Below are 27,420 nucleotides of genomic sequence, written 5' to 3'. Positions count from 1 at the left end.
TACATGGTCCATAGACAAAACTTTATTTCTCTCCAACATTATGTGCCACAAATGTTCCACGTTCCACACGGACAATGACGCGCAACGACACACCTTAAAAAGACACATCCTGTTTCTCTATGTACAGAGGTGTGTGTGGTGTATTTAAAGCATCAAATTGACCCATTTCACTGAAGAATGTCCCTGTGACTGCACACCCACAGAGATGAAGGAAAACAATGAGCACACAGGATAAATTACAGCACATCGGACAGATTCATGCACACTATCAAAGCCAGCTTCCCCACATTTTGGTTAGAATCACAACATTATTATTTTTTTTACAATGCTTTGTTGTACACATGGGCATTTTTTCACATGAGAATTGAATGCGTCGGGAATATGTCTTCTGTGCTCAAGGTAAATGCTGCTGTCCCATCTGAGCACCAGTTTCATTGTCCTCTCAACTTTCACAAAAATCAGCTGCGACACAGTTGTGCTTGTTCCATTTGACCCCAAACATTGTCCCTTTATTAACGTAAAAGAGTAATGCCCACCATGCAAAACATTGACAACCTTTGTAACAGTTTTGCATTTGGAAAAGTCTTTATTTTCTTTTAGGCAGCTATGCCCCAGTCCTAAGTTTTCTATGCAAAATAATCAAAAGTCTGGTCTTGGTGGCAGAAGGGAACGAAAGAAATGTGTGCAAATTTAGCTGCCTCTAAAAGCAATCAGACGAACCATTTGGGAGAATCACAGGCAGGATTATATTCATGGTTTTCAGTTAGATCCCTGTTTAAAGGCACCATTTTGAGTACTTCTGACCATTCAACGTACATTTTTCAAACGTTTTGGCAACATTTTCCATCCCTCTGAAAAATGTTAGATTAAACCTGTGGATTATATTATAAGTCTGGTTAGCTTGGTTAACTTCCTAACAAGTAAATTATGATAATAACGTTGTAAAGTCCTGAGGGAAGCTTTATAGTTCAATTATCACCAGATTTTACTAAAGCATTCTCTCCATATGTAATTATTGTACATTTCCTCAGATCATGCTGCTGAGGAATCCATTTAGTCATACAAAAAAGGAAATAAGAGCTTTTTTGGGCCGTCATTGAAGTACAAAAGTAAAAATAAAACATTACACACAGACCCTTAAAGTCATTTTTCATCCCGGCAGATGTTGCATGATTTCCCAGTTAGTCTCTCACTCAGAACACAAAAACGTCACATTTATATTGCGAGCTGAATGCAGTCGATTCTATGTAGAAATGCCTTGTTCCTCATGGATCCACGATCCACAATCCAGTCCTTTTGCAGTGTTGAGTCCATGTCCAAGCATCTGAACAAACTGCATCATTGGGTCCCACCGCTTCCACAATTAAAAAGGTCCCGAGTCCAACACAAGCAGGAAACTACACATCCCGTCACCCCTTAGCTCACTCACAACTGGTGCCGAGACACATGATGTTGACAAAGAAGTAACAGCAACAACAAGAAAATAACCAACAACAATAATAACATTAATATTTGCCCCCAAAGGTACCTATACACAAAGAGCATGTTTTATAAGTACAAAGAATCCACAGATGGTATTATATACAACCTACAATAAATACTGCGTATCATATATCTTGAGTGTATGGGGTTGTATCTGGAAGCCTTTCTTTTTTCAGTTTGATTTTGTGGTTGATCTTTTTTCTTTTGCTACGAGTCTCTCCCAGTTTTCACAGGGTAAGGGGCAGGGCATAGGAAGTATACAGTAAGTCTCTAAACGCCTCCTCATGTCTCCGTCTGGTCCTCATCATCCTGGTGGTCCCCGTGATGCCGGCGGTTGCGTGGTTTCTTCTGCTCCTTTAGCTCCTTTAGATCTTTGGCCTTGAGCGCCCCCATCAGCGGGTCTCCATACTGCCAGTAATCCTGACAGTACTGGTTGATCAGACTCATCTCAGGCTGGCTCAGGATGGTCAACAGGTCCTTGTACTGTCCTGCGCTGGGCGTCCACTGAGTGCTGGAGTGGAGCGAGGACGGCACCAGACCACCCGTTCCCTCCACCAAGGCGTTGTTGACGGCACGGCCCGATAGCACCACCAGCTGGAGTTTGACCAAAGTGTGCTTGAAGTTTTTCTCTGTGGCTGAGCACTGGTACAGGCCAGAGTCTGAGGGCTGCAGCGAACGCAAGAGAAGCCCCTGCTCTGTTTTGAGGATCCGTCCATCTGAACGCATCTGCAGAAAGAGCAACAATAATGTTTCATATTATCTTAAAGTCTTTTTTATGCTACAATTTAGAGCATTATTCATATAACCTCAGTCACACATTAATACAATAATACAACTGCTCTGACAACCAGAAACGAATGAGCAAGATGGATAAACTTGGGAGAAAGTTCAGATAGTTGAACACAAACAGGTTCATGAAGAGAGGTGACTGAGTGCTACTAAAAGTAGCGATTTAGTTCATAAAATCACAAGTGGTAAACAGGCCATTAACTGACAAAAAAATTATCTTGTCGCTTTGTATTTTTATTATCTGGGAGTTTCTCTGTGAAGAAAATGAACTCCCTTAATCATTCCTTGAAATGGTCCAGAAAGCAGCTCAATGAGCCTTCTCTGAACCAAACTCCCCTGCAGTTTGTTGTGTAGTTCACCCACAGCATATTCTGAGCAGAGGCTTGAGGTTTAAAACGTTAAACGAAAGTTAGATTTTAGTCTTCAAGTAGAAGTTAGAAGCGGAGTAGTTTCTCTTTGTCTTTTTGTCGACTGTCTGTTGAAGTAACATAAGTTGACTCTTCCGTGAGAACAAAGAGCATCCAACAGAATGGTCAATAAGAATGCTGCAGCAGTGCGCTGCTCAACAATAAAACTTTCAATAGTGCCTCAGGCCTGTAGATCATGGTCAGGCTCTTCAGATGTTCAGGACAGTCGAAGGTCTAACAATCATTCCCAACAGGCCTGTCTCAAATCTGCACTGGGTTGGCTCATTCAAACATTTGTTTTGATGTCTGGTTTACAACAGTGTCTCTATGTCATAGAAAGCAAATACATAAGGGTTTTTCTTACATTCATATTGTGGTATTAAGTTGACCCTCAAATATATACTATGCAAAATATTTTAGGGGCCTTCTTGTGACACCAAAGAGGGCTGCTTAGACTGACCTCTTTCCGCCGGTCGCTGTTGTCTCTCTGCAGGTGCCATTTGATCAGGGCGTGTGGGGAGCGCGCCTGACACTCCAAGAAAGTGCTGCTGCCCTCCACCCCATACTGGACCATCTCCACTGTGTTCTTATTGGCTGTGGGGCAGAGACACATAGAGTTTCAGTGACAGCCATACACTTGCATTAGGGCCAATGATACAATTCAAACATTAAAAAAAATATGAATTTGAGTTTGTGACTGCAGTATTTAAAGCTGCCCTTATATGTGCTAATGATGATATATGGAGAAGATGTGTACCGTTAGAATTGAATCCTCTGCACTGGCGTATGGGGTTCCCATACCTGACGTCCTGCCTCCGGCTTCGTCTAAAGGGGTCAGACCAGTGTGGCCGAATAAGGAGAGAAAAAGAGCATAAAGCAAACGCAAAGCCATCCAAAGCCATTCAACAAATCATTTCACACTTACAGAAACAGTAAACTCGATAATTAGATAGTCCCTTTGTGATTTAATTGATGTACATGACACAAGTATTGCTGCTATTGCTCTTAGAAATACTTACTGCAGATCTAACCCAGGACCCACTTCATTTGGTGTGGAATTTTCTATGATAATAAAGGTTTCAGAAAGTAGTACACGATACGAGTTTGGGACAGACAACTCATCCAGCCTCTAGCCTCTCATCTAATTATGCTCTAATCTGACTATGCACTTTCCAATAGTGCTGAAGGTGTTATCTAAATTAATACATTAATAAATAAATAAATAAATATAATGTTTGTGTCCATCCACACATTATCACACACATGCAGGCTATGTTTTACAAAGTGCATACAATGTTGGTTTAATTCTTTGGATGAACATAATATTTTTGGACCAAAATGAAATGCAGCCATAGAGCCATCCACTTACATATGGTTACATACCGCTCACATATGGTTTCAACACCCCACCTGGGTCTGTTATTGTGTTAGTGGTCACATGCTAACATGCTAACAGGCTAACAGGCTGACAGGCTGACAGGCTGCAGGTCCTCACCTCTTCTGAGAGGATGAGTAGCGGGAGCAGGACTTGCCGTCCCAGGCGCAGTAGGGGTCTCTGGCCAGGCAGCAGTCGGCACACGCCTCCCCATAAGCATCACAGCGGTGCAGGGCCAGCTGAGTGAGGCCGATGGCAGACGACACGTAAAGCTGTTGCTGTTTGAAATACAAAACATGGGAATGAATTATCTGTATCAAATCACACAGCAGGCATGTCTGGATCATCTGGAAAAATACTCTACTCAGGTCCTTGTGGTGAGCTCATTTTTCATTAGCATATGTTCAACATTTATGGGCCAGCTGTGTGTATGTATGGTAGTAAATATAATGCACTTACTTAAGCCTAATTTGAAAATTATGAGATACAATTATCCATGCAATTCTAAACTGGGTCAAACACTGAAGCTGTTATGTAGTATATACAGTTTTGAAATTTATCCATAAGAACATATCTACAAATAGTTAAGTAGACTTACTCTTTTAGAGGAGATCTTCATTGTTGTAATGGGTGTAGGCACCTGAAAACAAAAAAAGCCATCATAAAATGAATAAATATATACCATCAACAAATATGTTTTGATATTATTGAGAAGTGTATAAACTTAATACCTTAAAGACTTCAACTTCCTCCAGCACCAGCTCTTCTGTCTGCAGGTCATCTCTGGGCAGGACAATGACCTTCTGCACTGTGCCTTTGTCTGCAGATCACAACAACACACCTGTCAGCTTACACCCGCCGCCTCTCTTCAGTCAACATCACAATTCATTTCTATAATCCTCCCATCCTCTGTCCTCTGGTCCACCTGGTCCACCTTGGTGCTTCACTGTAGTTTAACCTCCAGCAACAACAGCTCTGTTCCGCTTTTGGGTTCTCACCGCTACCACCATGACAAACCTCTTCTGTCATCCGGGGCCTTGACCTATTCATTCACTGACCCGGTTTCTCCCTGCCATGTTTGAGCTCTGGGGTTCTGCATTCCAGTGGGAGGGATACTCGAGATATACTTCTAAATAAAAGGCTTCTGAATAAATTTGAAAAGGTGCTAGTGAAAGCAGCTGAAAGGCCCAAGTGAGGTCCAAGTGACAGCCTAAGAGTTTTCTAAGTTTTCTAAGAGGAATGTGGTCACAGAAAAGAACAACACAAAAAATCTGAACAATACCAAAGAAAGCAGGATATACATATAAAAAAATAAAAAATTAAAAAAAATAAAATGAATGTCCCATTTAATCCAAGGTGTTCCAATTGTATTCATTTCCAAATTAAGTTAGAATTTTTTTTTCAATTTTTTTCATTTAAAATGTCAGTCCGGTGCTTGATTGTCAGTACAGTTTGTGAACTAGCTTTCTTCCCTGCTGCCAAAAGTATACTCCAAGGTATCCATTTATTGTGATCATGGCAGATTTGATTGTCTAATATATTGTTGTTGGGATGATCAAACATGTTCATATTTAAATGTTTTTATGATTTTAAACATGATGTTGGTAAAAAATCAATGATATTGTAGATTAAATAAAAAACAAAAATGGCAACGCATGATAGTTGTAGCACATCCATCAAATGCAGTTCTGGCCATCATATGACCAATATTAAGCTATCAAAAACAAGACGCACATCTACAGCTGGCTGTTTGAGAAGTAATGCCCCCTTTGTGCCCTGCAGACAGTCAGTTCACAGATGAAAAGGCACCCTGTGATGGCCTGACGGGCTCTACAGAAGCACAAAGAATGCACTAAATGATAAATGATTGTAGAAGAGACAGGCCGTTGTTCATGTGGGGTTTATCTCTGAGTCGGGGATTTTAAACCATTATTCACTGTGACACCGGCATGTGCAATTTAAAGTGATCAAAGGTGGTGCCAAGCTGCATGCATTTGTCAATTAAAAATAATCTAACCATTGCATGTACTGTACGTTTGTTTTTCTATGACCCAAAATGTTCACTTACCAGTTCCGAGGAAGAGCACTTCGTAGTTGCCATCTGCAGCGGTCACCTGGTCCACTGTGATGGTGGTGAACTCGTAGTCTACATTGGTCCTCACCACCAGGGGGCGCTTGTGCACTGGGTAGACAGCATTGTACATGGTTGGGTGGTTCCTCATGAAGTTTATCACTTCATCTGGGTAGTCTTTAGTTGACTTCATGTTTGGGGTGAAGGTACCTCCGGGGCACTGAGGGACACAATCAGACAAAATAACATTACTTTTGGAAATGAAAGAAGATGTCCAGACACGTCTGTCAGTGAATGTAGAAACATTTATGGTTAGTGGTGAGCAATACTGAAACAAAAAATAACATTAATATTATTAATCGTGATATTTTGTCAATCCAACAGAAATTTGTTAAATCATGTTTTAAAATTGATTAGTTGATGTTTAATTATCAGACAAATGTGAAATGTTAACAAAAGTGCAGAAATATACATTTATATGTATTTGTTTTTATTTCTTATCAGTTATTTTTGTAGCAGTTTTACCATAAGCAATATATTCGATAATCAAATGTTGCAGCTCTTCAAAAAACATTCACAATATTATCTACATTTCAACATATTTCCCACCTACACTTATGCTATATGGTGTGATACTGACCGTCCCGGGGCGAGGGTATGGAATCTTTCCTGTATAGGCAACCCACTGGTAATTGGGACCCTCTTTGTGGGCAAAAGGTCCATTGAAGACCATGCGGATGTCAGCCATAGAGTACACACAGACTGCCGAGCCTTTGAACACAGAGCTGTGAGAAGAAAGGCATAAATGTCTGACTATTCATTCTCAATGCAGCTGAATTTATTACACTTTACTGGCTGTTGTACGGCACTAACCCGGAGACAGAGAAAACTCCATAGATGACTGGATTTTTTGTGTCCTGTGTTGGCTGTATGTACACATCTCCTGCAAAGAAAAAAGAGAAATCATGTCCATGCATTCAAGGCCAAGAAGGCAGGCCAATATTTACACACTCGGAAAGGCTTTTGTCAGAGAGAACCTTTAACAGCCACTTCTAGGAACGCACAAATCTCCAGCAGACGAAATTTTTTTTAGTTCTGTAAAGCAAATTAAATGTTCTGTTTTGGGAGGCTATTTACACTTATTTTCCCTCTTGCCATAAATTAATAAAATATCGACGCAAGAGAGGCTTGACATGCTAGCGTTAACTCCAAATCCAAACAAAGATACAGTAAGTCAAGTGAAACCATGAAATCCTTCTCTCTGCAGTCTAGACTCTAGCCCGGAGAAGCATATCCGGCGTGCCACCAGAGAGTTCTGGTGTAAAGACAGGAGCATTTAAACATGAAGAGTGGGGAACTTTCCTGGGCCCATACTTCATGTCTTCAACTGCGAGAGAAAGGAAATGTCTCCTCTCTCCCGAAGGGGAATTCTATCATCTACACTCGAACCAGAGTTGTTGCTCTACAAATCATTCTTTTCTAAAGGAGGCTTCGCTCTGGCAGGCACTGACACTAGACACAGGTTTAGACAATATGTTAAAAAAATTAAAGTACATTATGAACAGGACTGCAGTAACATTAGTATTCATGATAGAAACTCTTATTTTTCCTTCTTGATCAGAGTGGTTTCAGCTACAATGCATCCAAAACTCGGCTCCAAACAACGTGCTTGGCCTCCTTCACGATTAAAATGACTCAAGCACATCATTGACAATTATAAATCTGACTGAAATTCGATTTTGATTAACTGCACAGCTCAAAAGCACAGAAATGACAGAAATGTTGACGAAGTGGCCCAGGCCGGGAAACACCAAACTGGAATGAATATGTTTTTGCCCATAAAAAATGATAAGGTAACGTTCCAGTAAAAGCAACTTTCTGTTCAACGATTCTGTTTTACTGTAGGACAAGGACATTCCACATAAAATGGAGTATGCACTTGAACAGGAAGTGGCGAGGGAAATGATTGTGCTGTAAAAAGTCAACAAGTGCAGGGCATCGGGGAGAAGCTAAAAATATGACTATATACCACTCTTGCACGTGTGAAAGAACCAGAGCTAGACACAGCAAGCACTATTCAGATTTATGTACTGTATGCTGTTCCATATAGACTAGCATGAGGAATTAGCTGTCAGGACACTGCACAGATAGAATGATACATCGAGGCGTGTGGACCATTCTTTCCCAGAGGGCCCCCTACAGCCGTGCGCTCATTTCTGGACAAGTAAAGCCGGCGTCGCGCATCATTCTTCTTTTGCAAGGTACTCCAAAGTCACACCCATCCACAGACATGCCACGCTCACTGCTCAGAGCGGTCGAAAGCTTGGTAGGACATACCAGAGAACACATAACAGACACAACACAAACGCATCAATATCTAGGGAATAAAACGACGCATGTGATGCAGCGACGCCAAAAGAACAGTGATGATAATTTGTCATGATATAAAACTTTTCGCTATCATTTTTCACTATCATTTGAATGCTTAAAGTCTGTTCAATTCAACCTAGCTAGCAAACAGTATGTGTCCGAGTAACATTTTGAAAGCGAAAGTGTCTGTTCTTTCAACTCCACTACATTTTTGAACTGCAAAGTACTTTTCTGTAGAGTGTGAGACTGCCTGAAATTACCATGGTGACATCCCTCTTAAAGACTTAAAGACAGATAAAAAAAAAGATAAAAAGGAATAGATAGAAAAAGTTATCAATTAAGATACTCTAAAATCTGATCGAAATACTATTTTACTCTTTCATACTTTTTCTATGAGATTTACTGGAGTACTGTACTTTTACTAACACAATTGAGTACTTCTTTCTCTACTGGTCACAACCAACCTTCATCTTCTGCAGCAAAACATTTGTCTTCTCTGACTCCCAATCTCCATTGAGGCTAAGCTTGGAGTTTACTTGTATTTTCTTTCTGATTCAAATAAAGATGGCAATATTGTTACAGTTTCAAGCTTTGCCTACGGTGGCCTTTGTATCCTTCTTGCACATGTTCATCAATAAAACCAAACAGAGCATGTTTAAAAGCTCCATAAACAGAAAGTAAACATGGCCTCATCACTCTGAACACCGGTCACATTCACTTTACTGATCCCTCTAGTGTTGCTTGGCAAAGTTGACAGTTCTCTGGTAAGTTTTCTTACCAAAATGCCCAAAGTGTCAAAGCTGCCGCCGCCCATTGCCTTTTCTACCCCACTGCTCTGCCAAAGACCGATCCTAGCAATATCCTGAAAATCAGCGCCAGCAGCGTCAAGGTGCTCCAAAGGTTTCAATACAAATGGCAAAACAGTCTTCTATTTTGGCAGACTAAAGTAAACTGAGGAGACATATTCACATGTAAATAACACATGAGTGCCAAGAACTATCAACAGCAACAGCAATCACTTCTCATTTCTTGAAGCAACAGAAACTTCATATTTGCAAAGGCTATCATTATTATGTCTTTATTTTAGAGAGGAACAGTGAACTCACACTCACAGACATTCCAATGCAGTGATATGATTTTACTTAAGTCATTTAGTTAATCTGAAAATGAAAATTGCTGTTTGGTTCAAAGTATCCTTGCAACCTAGATAATGATACTGGTAAAAGCAGTAGGAAGAAAACTACTTAATCCGATTACTTAGCCCTTAGCGTGGGTGTCCAGACAGGTGCAGGGAGAGTATTATCACGATCAAATGGGATTATTACACTCAATTTAATCCACAAAGACATTATAGTCATTTGGGGACCGAAAGACTTGTACCGCTACATGTATATAAGTTTCCCCTCATAATTAACTTAATCAGAGCTGTATTTAGAGTAATTCATGCATGTTTGAGAAATCCTGTTTTGTCCTGCATTTGAGGCTTTAGGCGTTTCACCTACCCCCTATCCCCGCCCACAGATCTCTGTAGTTACCTGCTATTATTTGAAAAATGTTGACTCTAGGTCATAAACAAATATTCAAGAATTTTGAAGATAGAATGAAAATCCACCGCTTGCAATGATTAAATGTCACTAAGAGGCAAAGAATGAACCCATCTGTGATATTAAGTAAATAAATATTGCGTTTCAGTCAAGAAACTGATTTTAAAAATGTAATATTATCTATGCGTGTTATAGTTTATTATTGAATACCAGATGTCGTCTTTAACAGAAAACAGTTCTTATGAGCTGTGTGCACGTACGGAGCTCGTCGAAGTGCGTCTCCATGCCGTCAGCCCCGGGGACGGAGCAGATGAGCCTGGCCTTCAGGAAGGTGCTCCACTTGTTCACCAGGCAGCAGTGGCCTCCATCGTCATTCTGTTTGGGAGGGAACACAACGATATTCATCTAGTCTCTCGTGTATACATTGACCAGGTGGTTCCTCCTACACACAACATATAGCCCACTGTAGGGTTCAGAAAGTCAGGGAGATGTAAGCAGGAGATGGCATGAGCGATACATACTCCATCTGTCACCAAGGAGATACAGTGAAGAGGGAAATCACAGCAGTTCAATGTTTAGCTATTGCTTTAGATACTCGCTAAGAATCTCACTGTCATTAGAGGGAGGTTTCACGTTTTCATTTAACTTGATGAGTATCTAATATAGGGGTTTCATATAGAGTAGATGTGATGCCTGAACTAAACTAGGCCCAAGCAGATTAAAACAAAACCTTTATTAACCTTTCGTTGGAAAAGAATTTCATGTGCAATTGAGTGTCCATAATCTAGTGCAATTGTTGGTGTGTGGAAAAGGCAAATAAGAACATCCAGATGCATCACAAGTCTTGGTTTCTGGAGGTCAACGGTGAAGCCCAGTTTGACGGGACCAGTGTTTGTCAGTCAGAAGCATTTTCATGGAAAATACAGTTTTCAAACCCCCAAACACACACGCAGTGTTGTGACTATACTCTGGATGGCTCTGGATGATTTGAGCACAACTTTTTATGCCGGAAAGCTTCAAATATTTTTGTTCACCATCGCAAAGGGTTAGCGGATCATGAGGTCAGAGTTCAAAGGTCAAATCTCTCTGACAGAGGGCTGCATTGTAGACAGGAAGGTTAAAGACACATGTGGATTCCAGCACGTCAGCGTTGGCCAAACACTATCTCAGCACTCATAAACATTCAAACTCAGGGCTCGCTTGCCTCAGGACTGTTTTCATACTGGAGCAGGGCCTTTCTCCTCTCTAATGTTTACAGCCAAAAACAAATAGAGAGTCCGCTGTGTACACACCAGGCAGATGCGCCCAATCCGCGCCTGGGTCACCGGACTCTGGCCCATCTCCGCAGACTTCTCGCGGAAGAAAAAATACAGCTTGTCGTCGTTCCTTTCGGCACTGTCAGGGATGAGCTGCACATGGACAAATGTGGGATCTGTAGAGGAGCAGCACAAGGAAACACTTAGCATGTCATGGTTGGGTTTCAATAAAATACATTGTTAATCTTCTGGGGAAAAGACAATGTGACCCTATTGGTTAAATATAGAAGTATAAGAATAATGACCCTATAGGATACATCGACTTTACAAACCACTAGATGTCTAGGTACATCCTGATAAAAAAAAGAAGCAGCAATATTTTGTGAATAGAGATAGGCTCCAGTCACCCGCAACCCCAAAAGGGAACAAGCGGTAGAAAATGGATGGATGGATATATAAATAATACTTTTAAGAGCTGCAGCAATAATAATAATGAATGATAATACCAGTGGTAGCAATGATAGCAGTCACAGTAGTAGCGCTGTATTCCTGAGATTTATTAGCACGTTAGTTGACTTTAGTTGACTAAATATATTAACACAAAGTACCATTCATCAAACACGTTTTGTTGAAAGTAGTACAGACTATTCAAGGACTGTCAGTGTCACTTTTACCATTCAGCCATCTGGAGTTGTACTGATCTGTCCTCATGGCCGTCTTTGTCCCCAGAGTACGGAAAATGGCAGAGTCCGTTCCCATAAAGTCAACATAGACTCCCGCGTAGAGTTCCCCATCTGAGGACGAGAGAAAACACTTGAGCTACATTCCTCCGTTCTGACATTATTCCAGCGCCGCCCTTGGCACAAGACAGTCCGGCTTTTGTTTCATAATATATTTAAAAATGTTTAAATCTGCAGACTCTCTGATGCAAGACGGCAAAGTCATCATCATTTGTTGTTTTAGAGGTCACAGTGGCAGCTCTATTCAAGACAAAATTGTAGGCCTGAAAGTTAATTGATCAATGGATTGATTGAAATCAATTATTGAAATAATCATCAACAAAATTTAGTAATCGAATAATCTTTAACTGGTCTTTACACAGGCTCCAACATAGGCCATGTGCAGGGAGAAGATGTTTCATGACTAAAGCAGTAATGACATCAAAATGAGAATTTGTAACATTTTGTCTTTTGATTCTTAGTCTTTAAGTAGCGGTATACCCAATCAAGATGTCCTCAAGCGCCATCACTTTAGCTTGATCAAATTTAGTAAAATATATAATTTGCAGGCCTTTTGCCATACAACGAATCAATTAATTAAACAAATTAATGAATTAATACATTAATCAATCAATTAAAGAAAATTGCTATCTCAAAGTAATGGTTAGTTGCAGCAAAGGGAGTTAAAGGCACAGTTTATACTTGCACTGTCCTTACTGTAATCAGACATAAACATTTATACATTCATAAGTACATCCTGATAACCTCCTGGAACTGAAATTTCCTCACATTTTTGTGCTGGTCAAAAATACAATATGTCCTACATCTTCCACCTCTAAAACCACTACTTTACACACTTCTACATACAATCTATTTTTCAATCAACTGCCGTCCGTCCATTCTCCCAAGGTCACTCGGTCAGACCCCCTTTTCTCACAGTTGCCACCCCGTAAGGTGATCTCTCTGTGCTGTGGGAGTAAATCACGCACTGCTTTCCCCACATTAACACTGTGTCAGCCCCAGATGAATCTACCTCCAGCTCCACCAGTTAGCATCGCACAAGGAACACTGTTGTTCCTATAGAGAAACAATAAGAATCCTGACAATAGATGGCACACACTGAACATGGGCCGCTCCAGCGCATTACACAGGCCTCCATCCACACATGCTTTAACGACACCCCATCAATCTCCCCTGACGACCATGACATTGAGGAGAATGTTTGAGGACAGTTTTTCAGGCGATTTCTCAGCTATGACAGTCACACCTGCTCGAAGCTCCCTTGCAGCAGCTGGATACCAACACCTTGCCTTCCTGTGGCTTAACAAAGCAGCCACACACACAAGTCTCATAATTTATGGAGCGCACAGTAAGAGGATGTTTGCAAAAGCATTGTTTTATTCGGGGTTCCTGCAGTTTTCTAATAACTTCTTGGGAAGATTTATGTGCGCCGATGTTGTTTCAATGGATTAAGAAAGAGTGTAGCACAGGCAATTAAAGTTGGTCTTTTGTGATAAAGAAACGAGTTCGTAGGATCGCACTAAAACAGTTGTAAACGGCTGAGGAATGTGCGTAGCTGTTGACTGCGAGCCAATTCTAAACAATAGAATTTTGCTGATTTAACATGCAACTGAAAAAACGTACAATTTCTTAACGTTTGTGAGCTCTAAAACTAATCAAAGACACGCAAAACTATTACAAAGATCAACTGCGAGCTGGACAGCACAACGCAGTCACTGGCAGATGAGTGGGATGTTACAGTATGTAGTAGTAGTAGTAGTTTATGTGTCTGAAGCAGAAAAATGGCCAATGTTTAAATGACTGCGATATTAACAAGGGCTCAAAATGTGATGGGCAAGAGAACTGGGTCAAAGCCTCTTCACAACTGCAGCTCCTTAAATGTTAGTCATGGGGTTGTTTCCTGTAATAAGCAGGGATGACTGACAAAATTGTATGTCTTGATTTATTATTTTTTGAGTATCCTGATAATAATTATGCCAATCCAACAGAAATGTGTTTAAACATATTAGGTTAGTTATTTGTTGAGGTTTAATTATTAGACAAATGTGAAATGTCTGTAAAAGAAATCACAAATGTACAGAAATACCACTTTTACTCTTGTTTGAATGTTAACTTAAACAACATAACTTAGATTAGATTCATAAAATCATCACTTTTTAGTAGCATTTTTACTACAAAAAAACAACAACCTTGATATTAAAATGTTTTATATCTTCAAAGCAATATACAATAATATATACACTTTGATATATACTAAACGGGCGCTTTGGTTCATGACTCAAATGAGCACGCAAATAAAACAATTCACGTATATTTTAGTCACTTTTTATATTAAATATGTCCACCATAAAAAGTAAATAGTTCTATGCAGCTCATCGTGTGGGAACTGGCACAGATGCTTGAGCCTTGAGGAAAATAGTTTCAGCTCGCAATTAAATCATTTTTGGACAATTTAACCAATTATGTTCAATTATGCACTTAGAACTATTGAGTAATAGCAAATACAAATGTTTTGGTTGTAAAGCATTGTGAAGCGGTTTAGCAGAGTACGCCTCATACTCACTGATCAGAGCGGACACACTGTTGAGTTTCGGGTCGTACGAGCACTTCCCCTTCCCAGACTCCACTCTGCCTGGCTCCAAGTGGAAGATTTCCTCCTGAAATGGGAAAATCAGATCGAGATAGCAATAAATTCACTGGTCTTTATCTTGTCAAAGTGATTCCCATGTGTAGTTAGAGCGGAGCAGCACTCTAAACCCTGTGGGAACCGCACGGCCTGATGGGAAAGAACTATCTGAATAATGAGCGAGCGTTCATACAGAAAAATACATGCAGAGAAAAGGGGGAATATCTAATCCACACGATGGCTCTCTGCTGTGACAGTGTGTCATAAGAAGATGCATCCCGTGCTGTGGGTGTTGGGACCACTGCTGACACTGGTAATCGTGTGACTCGGGCTAAGGGCTCATGGCATAACTGCACGCACAACAGCTGAACTCATACTGGAGGGAGCGCATGTGTCGGTGGGGTTAGTGGCTCACCTCATGGACCACAACAGAAGACCAAGCCCCCCGCATGTCAACTGTGTCGCTGCGGTGGATCAGGAAAGAGACGAGGATCCATATACTCGTTTATGGAGTATGTAACGTCCATCAGATACATTTTACAAGTCATGATTAGGTGGGTCAGGGCTGTTTTAAAATATTGTCTTAATCATTCTTATATTCCATCATACTTGTTTATTTAATGAGAGTAATGTCCTTTAGTCAAAATAGCAAAGAGCGCACAGTGCCATAGTTTGTGTTAGCTCTCTGGTTTCATATCTGCGCAGTTTGAATCTAAAGCATTCTATTATTTCTAAATCAATCATATCTTGTTTGCTTTTTTGAATCGAGAGATCCACAGCCAGTCCTCTGTACGTAAAAACAAGTGGGGATTTTTTTGTGTTAAATAGCAAAGATTAAAAGTCTATTGTATGTTCAGGAAATTCTCATTAAGCCCTTTTTATTTGGCAAATGTATAACATTATGGTAACTTGCCATAATTTTATACAACTTGCCAACACCTAAAAAAGCAAATAATTCTTATTTAGAACAAACAAAGTAACCCTACTTTGTTAAGGGATTAAATAAGGTCAAACTTCTTCCCACTCCTGTGCTTGAATATAAGGTGAATGTGGTCATTTATATCTATTTATTGTTTCATTTATTTTGCTTGTGCATGTGTACCAGATATCCTCATCATGCTCACAAAAGAAAACTAAAGAAAAACTAAACCTAAATCAAACTAAACCTAAACTAAACCTAAACTAAACCTAAACTAAACCTAAACTAAACCTAAACTAAACCTAAACTAAACCTAAACTAACCTAAAACTAAATTAAACTAAACTAAACCTAAATTAAACCAAAATTAAACTAAACCTAAACCAAACCTAAACTAAACCTAAATTAAACTAAACTAAAACTAAAACTAAAACTAAAATTAAACTAAACTAAACTTAAACTAAACCTAAATTAAACTAAACTAAACCTAAACTAAATTAAACCTAAACTAAACCTAAACTAAACCTAAATTAAACTAAACTAAACTAAAACTAAAACTAAAACTAAAACTAAAACTAAAACTAAAACTAAAACTAAAACTAAACCTAAACTAAAACTAAACCTAAATTTAACTAAACCTAAACTAAACGAAACTAAACCTAAACTAAACCTAAATTTAACTAAACCTAAACTAAACGAAACTAAACCTAAACTAAACCTAAATTAAACTAAACCTAAACTAAACCTAAAACTAAACCTAAAACTAAACCTAAAACTAAAACTAAAACTAAAACTAAAACTAAAACTAAAACTAAAACTAAAACTAAACCTAAACCTAAAACTAAACTAAAACCAAACAAAATTAGTTTTTAGAAAATCGCCCTGCTCTACAATAATATCAGATTATGTTTTGTACACAACCATCTGTACATGCAAAAGTACAAGAAACAAATGAGCATCAAAATGAACAGTGAATAAACATTGACCATGAGAGACGTGAACACACAGACAGCGTGACATTAGTGCACATGATGAAAGGTGCATGCTGGGGAATGTGGCGTGAGTTAGCATGCTGCCGGTGAGTACGGGCGCGGCCTGAAAGCAGGGCTGGGGCTCACGTCGCACCTTTATTCCCAGAGTCTCGTGCACTGCGCTGGGCTCTGCTGCGCGGCTAGCCCTCCCTCGGGCATGGGCCATCTGCAGATACATGGAACTCTAAAACAGGACACATCAACACCAGTTACCCCACCACTGAGAAGAGCTACTGGGAGAAATGTGCAGCGGAAAGTCAAACGAGGGAAAAGGCGACAATGTTAGATTCCTCCTCTCTTTGTTTAATTCTTATTCATTCTATCACAGCTCAATCAATGACATTCACCCCCAAAGAAATGAATGAATACATAGTCGCTCGAGGCATATGTGCATTGTTTTGTCAATCTGGAACATTCCATTTGCAGATAATAAGTTTCCCCACTAACAATTAGTGGTGAAAACTAGCAGAACAGGTGAGCAAATAGCGAATACTGTAATACCAAAGCCCGGGGGCACTAAAGGTAAGCTCAGCACTGCTGCTGTGAGGGTTTATATTCCAAACTCCCCAGGTCAAGATTAAAGAACAAGTGGGATATTTAAGTCAGAGGGTGGTGTTTAGTGAGAGCATGACGAAGCAGTAATGCAGTAAAGGCTGACCCTGTTTTAAGTAATCCTCGAGCTCCTGGTAAAGTGCTATGAGACTAAACAGAGTATGGCCTTAAATGCTCACTGGGGATAACAGCTGTGTGGTGGTCCGGCTCTGCGCTGCCAGACGTGGAGATGTGGAGTCCAGAGCCGGACTAATGATGGAGCACAAGTCTTGTAAAGTCACGCTGGCGTAAGGTGAATTCAACAAATACAAGAGCACACCCACTTTTCGTGCTGTTGCGTGGCTTAAAGCTATGCAGTACTGAAATGAAGTGCCCCAAATGTACTTAAAAAAGCAGATTAAGTTATAAGAAAATGCTTTGCCATGGCTAATTTATTATTTATTGGTGGCGGCAAAAAGGCGAACCGTGGGAATTTGTGGCGTTCTGTCCTTACATTATAGTGCAGTGTATTTCATTTTCCTCTGTGATTGTTTAATCCCAGAGCCTCTTATTTCTCCAAACTAACTGTAGCTCACCTGTGGCTTGCGTCCGCGGTTGACAAAGGTGCAGACTGGGTTGTACGCTCCGGTTCCACACACGTACAGCTGCGTCCTGTTCCACGGCTCGATCAGACGGATGAAGTTTGCACATTCATCCTGTTCCCAAATAAAGAAGCAAGTCACAAAACTATATTCACTATTTACGGTAAACCCCTTTTTATTGGGATTATTAGACATTAATCCTGTCACTAGACCATATCATTTCTGTTTTCTTGGCCAGACAGTGAGGAAACAGCCATTTTACTTTGCCAATTGTACAGGTAAAAGACACTTTCACATTAGTAAAATACATTTACAATTATTTAAATGCTTAAACCATTGCATTTCATGTCCTGCCATTAGAACTTGAATCTTGTCTGACTTACATTGGCCTCCTTCCCACTCACAAGGCACTCCATCCTTCTGCGTTCAGACACTGGCCAGTGGATCTGTAATTGCAGAAATGATGTGGTTATTCAGCCCATACTGTCTTACACCGTTGCTATTTATTGGATACTGAGGCTATAATTGCAAAAGGGATATCCAGCCAGACCAATATTAGTCCTAGAGGGGCTGTCATAACTTAATTACGGATTTAACAAGGTGATGTGAGAAAAAGAGAGTTCCAACAAAAACTCAAATTGAGTTTGTTTAAAAAAAAAAAAAAAGCTGTTGGTGGGAGTGTATGCAATTAAATATTTGACTCAAGGGAAATATTTGCATTATGAGGTACATGTTGTAAGTGAAACTATGTTTTAGTGTGAGCTTCTAATGTAATCCGGTATTGTGTGTGCCCCAGATTCATGTTTTTATATCAGAAAGAGGACTATCAGAAAGAGGACTGCATCTGCTATAAAAACAACCATATGAATAAAAAAATGTACTGGGCTGTACTGTACTCACACAGCTATATAGTAAAAATCATTAATTCGGAAGAAAATTAGTTCATTGTTGCTCTCTGCATCTAATTATAGAGCATTTTATTCTCTTTAAGTGCGCTCTTAGCATGCTAGTTGTTGTTAGCTTTACTGTGGCGGCAATACAAACACAAGAAAATAATGTGTAAGGACTAAAAGTAACTGAATGATTGGGATAAAATGTTATAATAATCTTTGTATACAGTGTACTTCAAATGTGACCGACCTCCAACTGGTAATCAGAATTCATAGCATTGAGCAGATTTAAGCAATGATTTTTTTAAGTTACGTTAAAAATGCTGGTAACTTCTTTATCTTCATTTTAGTGAAAGACAAGTCAAACAAAACAAGATCATTGTTTTCTCATGAGCTTTGTGGAACATCATATCAACCCTTTTGATAAATAAACCGAGGAAGTGATAATAATCTTACAATATGAGGCTCCCTGTTGATGTCATGGAGGTCCAGAGACAGGATGTGGTCCTTGCTGCCCACATACATGCGGTCGTGGTCCTCGTCCATTCTCAGTATGCGGTAGTCGGTGGTGTTGAGGACGAAGGCAAAGTGATGGGCGGTGCCGGTGGACCTCAGCTCTGCATCGACACACAGACAGATGCAGACGCGTTAATGACATTGACAGTGTACACACTCCGCCGGCATTCCTCCAGCTGCAGCCACACTTATCTGATGGTTTTCCACTAACGCTGCTGAAACTCAACCCTGCATCAGAGAAAAGTGCGACTGAGTGTCTGTCAGATCGTGTTGACGGCTTAATACCTCCTCAGGGACAAGGGAGCGCGGAACCTGCCACAATAGACCTCTTTGATGACCAGTCAGTGACAAATACCTTCACCATTTTAGTACTGTTGGCTATATTTGTTGATGTGCAGCGAACATTCATCTCCTGCATTGTCTGTATAAGCTGCCAGAGCATTTCCCTGTACAATCCACCTTAGAGGGCTTCACGTTGGGCCAAACTGTTTTAAGTCCTACCTGTTGATTGTTTTAGCGTGCAAGATGTCTCAAAATGCTGTTCTAAAGCTGTGTTAGTGGCCAGAAAATGCATGCATGTGGTGATGTGCCAAGGGGTTTGTGAGAACTTGGAACTTATTAGACAGATCTAATTATCCACTACATCTCTGAAATGTTAGTGACATGTGAACCACCTCTGATGACCTCAGGAACCGGCCTTCTGCTGGTGCCCAGAGTCAGGACTAAACATGGGGAATCTGCCTTTCAGTTTTATGAAGCTAAAACCTGGAACAGTCTTCCTGAAGATGTGAGACGAGCCTCTACTCTGACAATGGTCAAATCCAAGCTAAATACTATGTTCTTTAGCTGTGCATTTGACTGCTTTGTGATTTTAATCATTTTCTTCAGTTGTGTGAAGCACTTTGAATCTCCTTGTGTACAATTCTTTACAAATAAACCTGCCTTGCCTTGCCTTGCCTTTCTCCTTTCACGGTTTGAAAATCAGGTACTCCAGCTTTAATACAAACAGCCAATGCAAAGTGATGCATTAATACATTTTGTTGTCGGTAAGATTGACCAAAATAGATCAGCATGGACATATAATACTATATCTGCCCAATATACTAGATTATAACTGGATGGCTAACTCTCAAACACCTCTTACGTCTTTCGCAGTAGATCACCATAGCCATTAGAAGGTCATAGGAGTGTGCACCTATCCGAACGCAAAGCTCCGGGCACGTCTCCTCATGTCGAGAGTAACTCAATCTTCCTGCAGTGCTGCGTTGGAGTGTTTGTTTGATATGTTCTGTCGGGTTCAACAGTTGCGTACAGGCCGGGGCAGAGAGGCCACCACTAAAACAGCACAAGGCCCCATGCCACACCAAAGACAAACACACTCCTGCACTATCTATAGGAGAGAGGCAGTGGAGGGTGGCTCGCCGGTGTTATTGAACAAACAGTGAGGTTTCAGCCAAACTGCAGGGCCACTTCTCCTCATGCGGCAGCAGACGACCACAGAAAACCCAGGATGAGAACTAAACTTTGAGACAAGCCCTATTTTATGTGTTGATTTAACAAACTCCAAGGCGGTAAAGGTAATCCAGACGATAAAGTGTGAAATGCAAAAAGCTGTGTTTGGCAAGTCAGTTTTTAATATAAATAGGGGAAACATAGCATGTAAAGCACTGGCCATTTCTGAAGTGTAAAATGTAATGGTCTGCTATTACCTAAACAGTGAGAAACAACAATGCCATGTGTTGAAACTGAGATTTTCAGTGACTAATGAGGATTTTTTTCCAATGTTCCTATACAATCTGGCACATGCAAGGGTCTATATTTTAGTTTTTTTAAATGGCCAAGTCTCGTCCGTCCCAAACATTCCAGAGGTGCTTTTGAGGAAGAAGTCCGGAGCCCAAAACATGTATAGCCACAATCATGTCCGCCATTGGGTCTTAAAATAAACACCATCTCCAGACCTTTTTAAACACTCTCCCTATGGAATCTGATACTGCCCTTCCTTTCAGCCATAGCTAAATTTAACATGGAGGTTACATCAATAAGCATGCATTAATAGCATTAGATACACTATATTTATCTAATTTTATTGAATAACTCCGGGTCGTCTCTGTGACGGACAGCTGTCAGATGACCACACGGGTGGATGGCAACATGTGGTCAGTCGATTATTTGTATTGGAGACTCCAGTTGAATGATGAGCCCCAATACGCTGCTTTATTATTGTGAGCGCCAGGAGCCACAAAGGGTGACTATGTGACGTTGAGACACTGCCAAAGCAAAAAAAATCCTCCAATAAACTGTCGGTGACTCCTAAACGTGTTTGTTGTTGTAGTGTAGTTGGATGGGCCCATCTTTCAACGCTGTAATACTTAATGTGCACAACACGTTCGCAAAAAACACACCCATAGTTGCGTAGTCAGGCGCAAGGAACACAAATACACGTTCATTATTGTCTTTTCAGTGCCTTCAACTTAATCAAAATTTACAATATACAGGTGACTTGGTCTTAGTAGGACATATTATCAGAGAAATACATCTTCAGTTTATTCAGCAAAGGTACTGCTAAAGTAAACAAACACAAGTTTGGGCGCGAGGAGTCGGTAATGACGTTTATGAGGAAATCTAATCCCTAATATCCTTCGTTAAGAACATGAGTTGAATAAATCCCAGTTTACACAACCCAAACCTACTGACAGACAATGGGGATTTGGGGATTTTGAACACACTAAACGAAACAGAACTGAACCAAACTCACACAATCACATTTAATATTTGACCATTTACAACATTTAGTACTACACCAATGAAATGATTAAACGTATAAGCAAGGAAAATATGTATATCATGCAGATATGACAGTGTTACTCATAAAACCATGTGGAAAAGCTGCATTGGTTGGGCAGCTTTGCATTTTACTCTCTAGTAACACAATGTTCTTTACCTTGAGCTACTATACAACTGTAAAATATGGGACCTTTTGAATAATAGCGCTAGACTTAAAATGTACTTTCAGCAACTAAACTTCTCCTTGTTTTTTGGTGAGTTTCCTCTCTCTGGGTGCTGGTTTTCCCCATTCACCTTAAACAAAACATGTGATCGCAGTTAAATCAATGTTACCGCTTCAAAATGCTTTTCTCCCTGAACATTTGTCAGACAAAGGACCGAGAACAAATTTGTAAAAGCATTCCAGCTCGGAGACATCACTCGCTATTCTGTGTGCTGTCCTCAGCCCACTACCAAAGTCAAGCCTCCCTCCGAGCGGTGGCACAAAATGAAATGTTGACTATGGACTTAGCGTGGCAGCAGACTGGGCAGAGAGGATCAACTGCCTCAGAGTTTAGCGTACCCATTGAAACATACTCAGCAGGACACTGGCAGCCATAGGAGAAGTGCCGGGACAACAGCAAAGACAAACACATCAAGAAGACGTGCTGAGAGGGAGACGCTATTAGCCAGGTCATGATCGTAAATCTCTGCGTTTGCCAACTTCATACTGGAGCAAAGGATTTTACTTTATTTGTGACTAGTAAAAAGACTTTCACCCTATTTGCTTGTTGTTGTGTAGAGATACAAAGGGGCCGATATTTGCAGTCTTTATCGTATCGACTATCGGCCTTAATTGTCCTACACCAATGTCCAATATTTAGTTTTGGACATGCTACATAAAGAAAACTTAAACATCTTTATTTGAACCATACTCAAAGAGGACAGTGCACAAGACGGGACAACACTGCTCTCTTAGGTTTGTGTTAAAACGTGCTGACGACTAGTAACATTAATTGACTAAATGATGAAATTCAGACAAAAACTAAAAAAATCGGAAAAGCTTATCAGCCATGTTTTGTTTTTCTGGATTCAAAACAACTGGTTGAGACTTCGGTCATGGAAAAGAAACAAAAAAACATGTCTGTCAATCTGTAGTACTATATATAAACTTAGACCACAACAGATCTACAGAGAAAATGAGGGATGAGAAAAGAGCTTAGTACATACACTGGCATATGAGAGTTGAATGATGGAGGGGAGAGAGTGTGCACTTATATGAATAGCTACTTGATGAGTGGCAAAACATCTTCTCTCTTAAAACATTTCTCCAGTTGACAGAATAAAATGTTTTTTTGCGATGGAACCTACCTGGACAACTGAGGGGCTACACAGACACTTCTATGAATGACTTGGAGAAGTGATTGGAAGGCGGGTGCCCATGGTTGACTGGAAAATGGGGTGCAGACGTATTGGGGTATTCTTGAAGCCCTTTGTCCCACTCGATGTGACTTCATGAAACAATCCTGCGTGTGACAGTGATGCAGGAATACTAAATGGGCCACAATAACTAATAACAGACAATAAAAGTGTGCCCTTTTTTTGTCTGAATTCAACATGATCTTTCCCCTTGTCACATGGATTTGTGGGAACAAGCATCACCTTTAGAAATGATGAGAGGAAGGGATTGTTTGTGTCCATCGGACTGAAGAGAGTGGATCGGATCACCTCCTGTATCTCCTCCACTCATGTACAAGAACACCAAGAGAACACAAAGCAGGAGAAAATTGGAGATCTCACTGGGGCCCTTGGACGATTTGCAATTGCCGGTGTGCCAGTGTAACATAGTGAGGAAATGCAGAGACGGGGGGATCAGGTTGCCTCGGTGGTCTACCTTCTCCACTAATAGAGCAATTGGCGTTTCTCAGAGGAAAAGTGCACTGTTTCCTAGTACAAAGAACATGCTGTGCAGATGCCAAAGTGAACCTGTCACGTAAAGTCAACCGGGAACTACTGTAGGAGTCCAGATTTGACTCTTCCTCTACATGTTGCATCATTTAATTTGAAATATGACACTTCACCCACAATTGCTTCAGACTTCACCCACGATTGCTGTTACTAGCTTCATCCGTCTTTTAGACCAATTTAAAAGAAAATAAGAAATACAAACGTCTTTCTTACTTAATCATTGGAGATTCCCAAACTCTGCATGTGATAGTGAATCCCTCCTTCTTGAGTGAATAGCCAATTGGAATGGTTTACTTAAGATGTGCGTTTGAATTAAAAATCGTAAGAAACAATCCACGCGGCTGCAACGATTTAGTTAGGATTATATTTTGCCACGCTGCGTGTAACACCAGAAAGTTAAAGGAAAAAACACTTGATTTTCTTGGCAAATGTACTTGTTACGAGCACCTTTGGAAATTGCACACACAAGGCCAAAAGAGCAACACACGGCAACAGAAAGGAGCACAGGAGCTGCGCCCAACTGCATATTTTTGAGGTTTCCAAGTTGAGAAATTAAATGCATTGCAAGTTGCAGCCAAAGATATTGAGGAGCATGTTGGTGCTTGAAGCCTCTTGGGTCCTGTAATTGTGAATGTCAAAATAGAACACTGAACAGGAGGAAGCAATGAGCATGAACGTAATGTCTTCATCCATGAGTGTATTGTTGGATTAGTAAAACATTAACTTCTGTCTACAAAATGACTTTAATCTATCAGGAACCTAATTTGTAGACAATAGCACAACCATTCGTACAGTGAACATGTCAAGCAATTTATTTTCTTTTTGTTTTCAGTCTTTCTAATTTATTTTAAATTCTTGTCTTTATAACATGCTCTGGAATGTTGACAATTGCACAGCCATTTCATGTCCACATTATGCATGAACATGACATTTTGATTGAATGCATGCACACGCAAAGACTGGGCCTCAGCCTGATATGTTCCCATCTACATCCGATTGTAAGTGCTATTACCCGTTGTTCCATCACATGCCAAACCTGATGTCTTCCAACACTGCTGTGGAGCTATATTTGAGTACACTTAATTAAAAATGTGGTATATACGTCAGGGGCTGCCAATAGGGACTGGGGTGCGCATAATAATGTGACAGAAATACCTGGTTAGCCCCCAGCGTCTCACACAGTCCTGCGGCACTTTCCGGCTGGCTGTCAGGGCGAGGTGTGTGAATGTGCACAGACGGAGCAGCAGCGCTCATAATTAGGGCATTTACAGGAGGAGGAGCGGCGTCAGGCTGTGCCACATCAAAGACTGGCAAATATTTGGAAGCTTGTCAGTTTAATGGAGGAAAACCCCAGTTAAGACGTGACTTATTCAGCTACAACAGACAAAAGAGGAGTGCGCACAATGGGGGTTTGGGTGGGAGCAAGGATTTTCAATGAAGAAAAAAATTGTGTTTTTACAACTCTGTTAAGGTTTCCATTTTGGGTGGATGTTGGATAGTGTATCTGGTCTCATAGGTATTGTTGCATTTTTACACAATCAGAAATAATTTATTTCTCATGGTTTTTGACTCCAAAACAATGTGGGGGAAAAAAGCAAATACAATGTCTTAGTTTGGTTCATAATCTCCATAATAAGGTAACAGTTATGTCACTTTTGCCAAATATGTAACATAATATCACACAATCTAGAGATATGGAGTATGTTTCTGTGTTTGCTAAACTAAATCCAAATAAACTGACCTGGGTTAGACCATTGACTTTGACAATTTGCAGAATGTCACAGAATGTATTAAAGACAGAAAATAAAAACAAAAAGAACATGACACAGCAAAAACAAAAAAAGCACAAATGGAGGGCAAAGTATGTCCGCCGTATAAATCCCATTTAATGTCAAATAAGTCAATTTTCAAATCAATCTTTTTCATTTTTCTAATTTCAGTTATTTCAATCAAGTCCATGATTGTTGGTTATGCTTGTGTCATCCATTGGTGTGTGATGGAATTTTCCCTGCAGCCAGAAGTATGCTCCAAAGGTATCCATTTATTGTGTCCATGGAAGGAGTTTTGAGGCCCAGTTACATAATTATGAAGTCAAGTGGAATGTCAGTACTGCAAACCGTTTGGAGTTAAACAATGTATGTGCAGCACTGAGGTCACTGCAGCAAATACCCCACATTCTCACAAACAATTATGCAAAAAGACAATTGCCGTAGTGCCCAGTAGTTAAGGTGGCAGCACATATGCCAGGCTCCATGTGCAGCCGAATCCAGGCTCTGGAACACGACTGCATGTTCTCTCTCATCCACATTTCACGCTAAACGCCCCTGTCTAATAAAGACTGCGGGCCAAAAATCCTTTAAAAAATAAAAAAGCAAAAAGACTATTGCCATTGTGTGGTCACTGTGTTCTAGTCAGCTCTGTGTCCACCGCCACGGGCCGCTCCCCTCATAACAGCTCGCTTCCACACCACTTCATCTCATGTCCAATGTTTATGACACTTACTGAGATTTGTGGAGGCAGCACTTTTCAAAAGAAGCCGGCAAGTGACACAGTTGTAAAAGAATGCCACTGCAATCACAGAAAAGCGCTGCAGCACGTGAAGCCAGCAGCTCGCCCACTTGGCTCAGTCACTGTGGGAAAACAATAAAACGGTCATAGGCCAAGCTGCGCTGCCACATCAGATGACACGCCAGTGCCTGATAACATGTGAATGCAGGATAGGAGTTGACCAGCTTGTAATGCTTAAGCGCCCGTCCTACAAAGGGGTATTAATCGGGTGCCTTAGCATATTGGTGAAGAGAGATGACTGCAGTTAGTAGGGAGGTCACGGTATAAAATGTGTTACGATTATTGTAAGAAAAACAGCGATTTAGTGATTATTCACTATTACCGAGATCATAACCAAACAACAATGAAATATTTCACTTTAAAATGTTACTATTCTTCAAGTTTGGACCAACTTTACACAACCAAACGTTCTGAAGAACAAAATAAAGTTTAATATGACAAATAAAAGTCAGATGAATGAGTGTGGATCTAAAATTGTCACCATTATTATCATCACCACCCGACGTGGCTTTCCAAACACATCTTCACGTTGTACTTTGTTTTATGTCAGATGCAATTTAGGAGACCTGGGATTTACAAATCTAGTGCCTGTTAAGTTCAACATTTATTTTTGCTACTTGTGTTTAATATATATCTGTGTATAAATAACAAAATGTAGAAAAAAGTGGCATTTTAATTCCATCACTGAGGTTTGAAATGATTGTGAAGCCTTGATACACCAACGCCTCTTTGTGATTATACGCTCGCCTTGATCCTGCGTTTGACCAGGTGTCAGACCACTCTAATGGGACACTGTTGCTCTTAATGGCATGCTGTTTGTATTGCGTTGCTGTGCGATGGCTCCCCGGGGCAGTGCTGTGATGATCTTTTGCCCGTACACACACTGAATGTGATCCTTCATAATGGCCGTGCACTAAATGCTTGTATCACACGTCATTAAGCAGCACTTCTGAGCCGAGACACTTTTAAAAGC

General features: G+C 40.4%; 1 protein-coding gene across 4 annotated transcripts in view; it reads right to left on the bottom strand.

Moving 5' to 3' along the window:
• The window catches only part of sema3fb (sema domain, immunoglobulin domain (Ig), short basic domain, secreted, (semaphorin) 3Fb), a 62,608-nt gene continuing 35,188 nt past the window's right edge, over window positions 1-27,420 (bottom strand). Inside the window, exons 3-19 of one of the 4 annotated variants that reach the window (XM_072451928.1) lie at window positions 19,089-19,249; window positions 18,126-18,188; window positions 17,737-17,856; window positions 16,704-16,793; window positions 14,598-14,691; window positions 11,969-12,088; window positions 11,331-11,470; window positions 10,299-10,413; window positions 6,998-7,067; window positions 6,765-6,909; window positions 6,122-6,344; window positions 4,785-4,873; window positions 4,652-4,693; window positions 4,174-4,331; window positions 3,436-3,503; window positions 3,139-3,272; window positions 1-2,208 (exon numbers count right to left, since the gene is read on the bottom strand). In XM_072451928.1, the coding sequence (XP_072308029.1) occupies window positions 1,765-2,208; window positions 3,139-3,272; window positions 3,436-3,503; window positions 4,174-4,331; window positions 4,652-4,693; window positions 4,785-4,873; window positions 6,122-6,344; window positions 6,765-6,909; window positions 6,998-7,067; window positions 10,299-10,413; window positions 11,331-11,470; window positions 11,969-12,088; window positions 14,598-14,691; window positions 16,704-16,793; window positions 17,737-17,856; window positions 18,126-18,188; window positions 19,089-19,249 (2,276 nt within the window). In that variant the 3' untranslated portion in view covers window positions 1-1,764. Of the gene's footprint in view, window positions 2,209-3,138; window positions 3,273-3,435; window positions 3,520-4,173; window positions 4,332-4,651; window positions 4,694-4,784; window positions 4,874-6,121; window positions 6,345-6,764; window positions 6,910-6,997; window positions 7,068-10,298; window positions 10,414-11,330; window positions 11,471-11,968; window positions 12,089-14,597; window positions 14,692-16,703; window positions 16,794-17,736; window positions 17,857-18,125; window positions 18,189-19,088; window positions 19,250-27,420 lie in introns of all 4 variants that reach the window. The other 3 variants (XM_072451927.1, XM_072451930.1, XM_072451929.1) reach the window with 3 other exon arrangements.

Source organism: Eucyclogobius newberryi, unplaced genomic scaffold, assembly GCF_026437365.1.
Source record: "Eucyclogobius newberryi isolate DKJ021-1_F unplaced genomic scaffold, fEucNew1.0.hap1 SCAF_19, whole genome shotgun sequence".
In the NCBI taxonomy this organism is placed as follows: Eukaryota; Metazoa; Chordata; class Actinopteri; order Gobiiformes; family Gobiidae; genus Eucyclogobius; species Eucyclogobius newberryi.
Note: the sequence above shows the minus strand (reverse complement) of the source record. Positions and strands in the feature narration are given on the sequence as shown.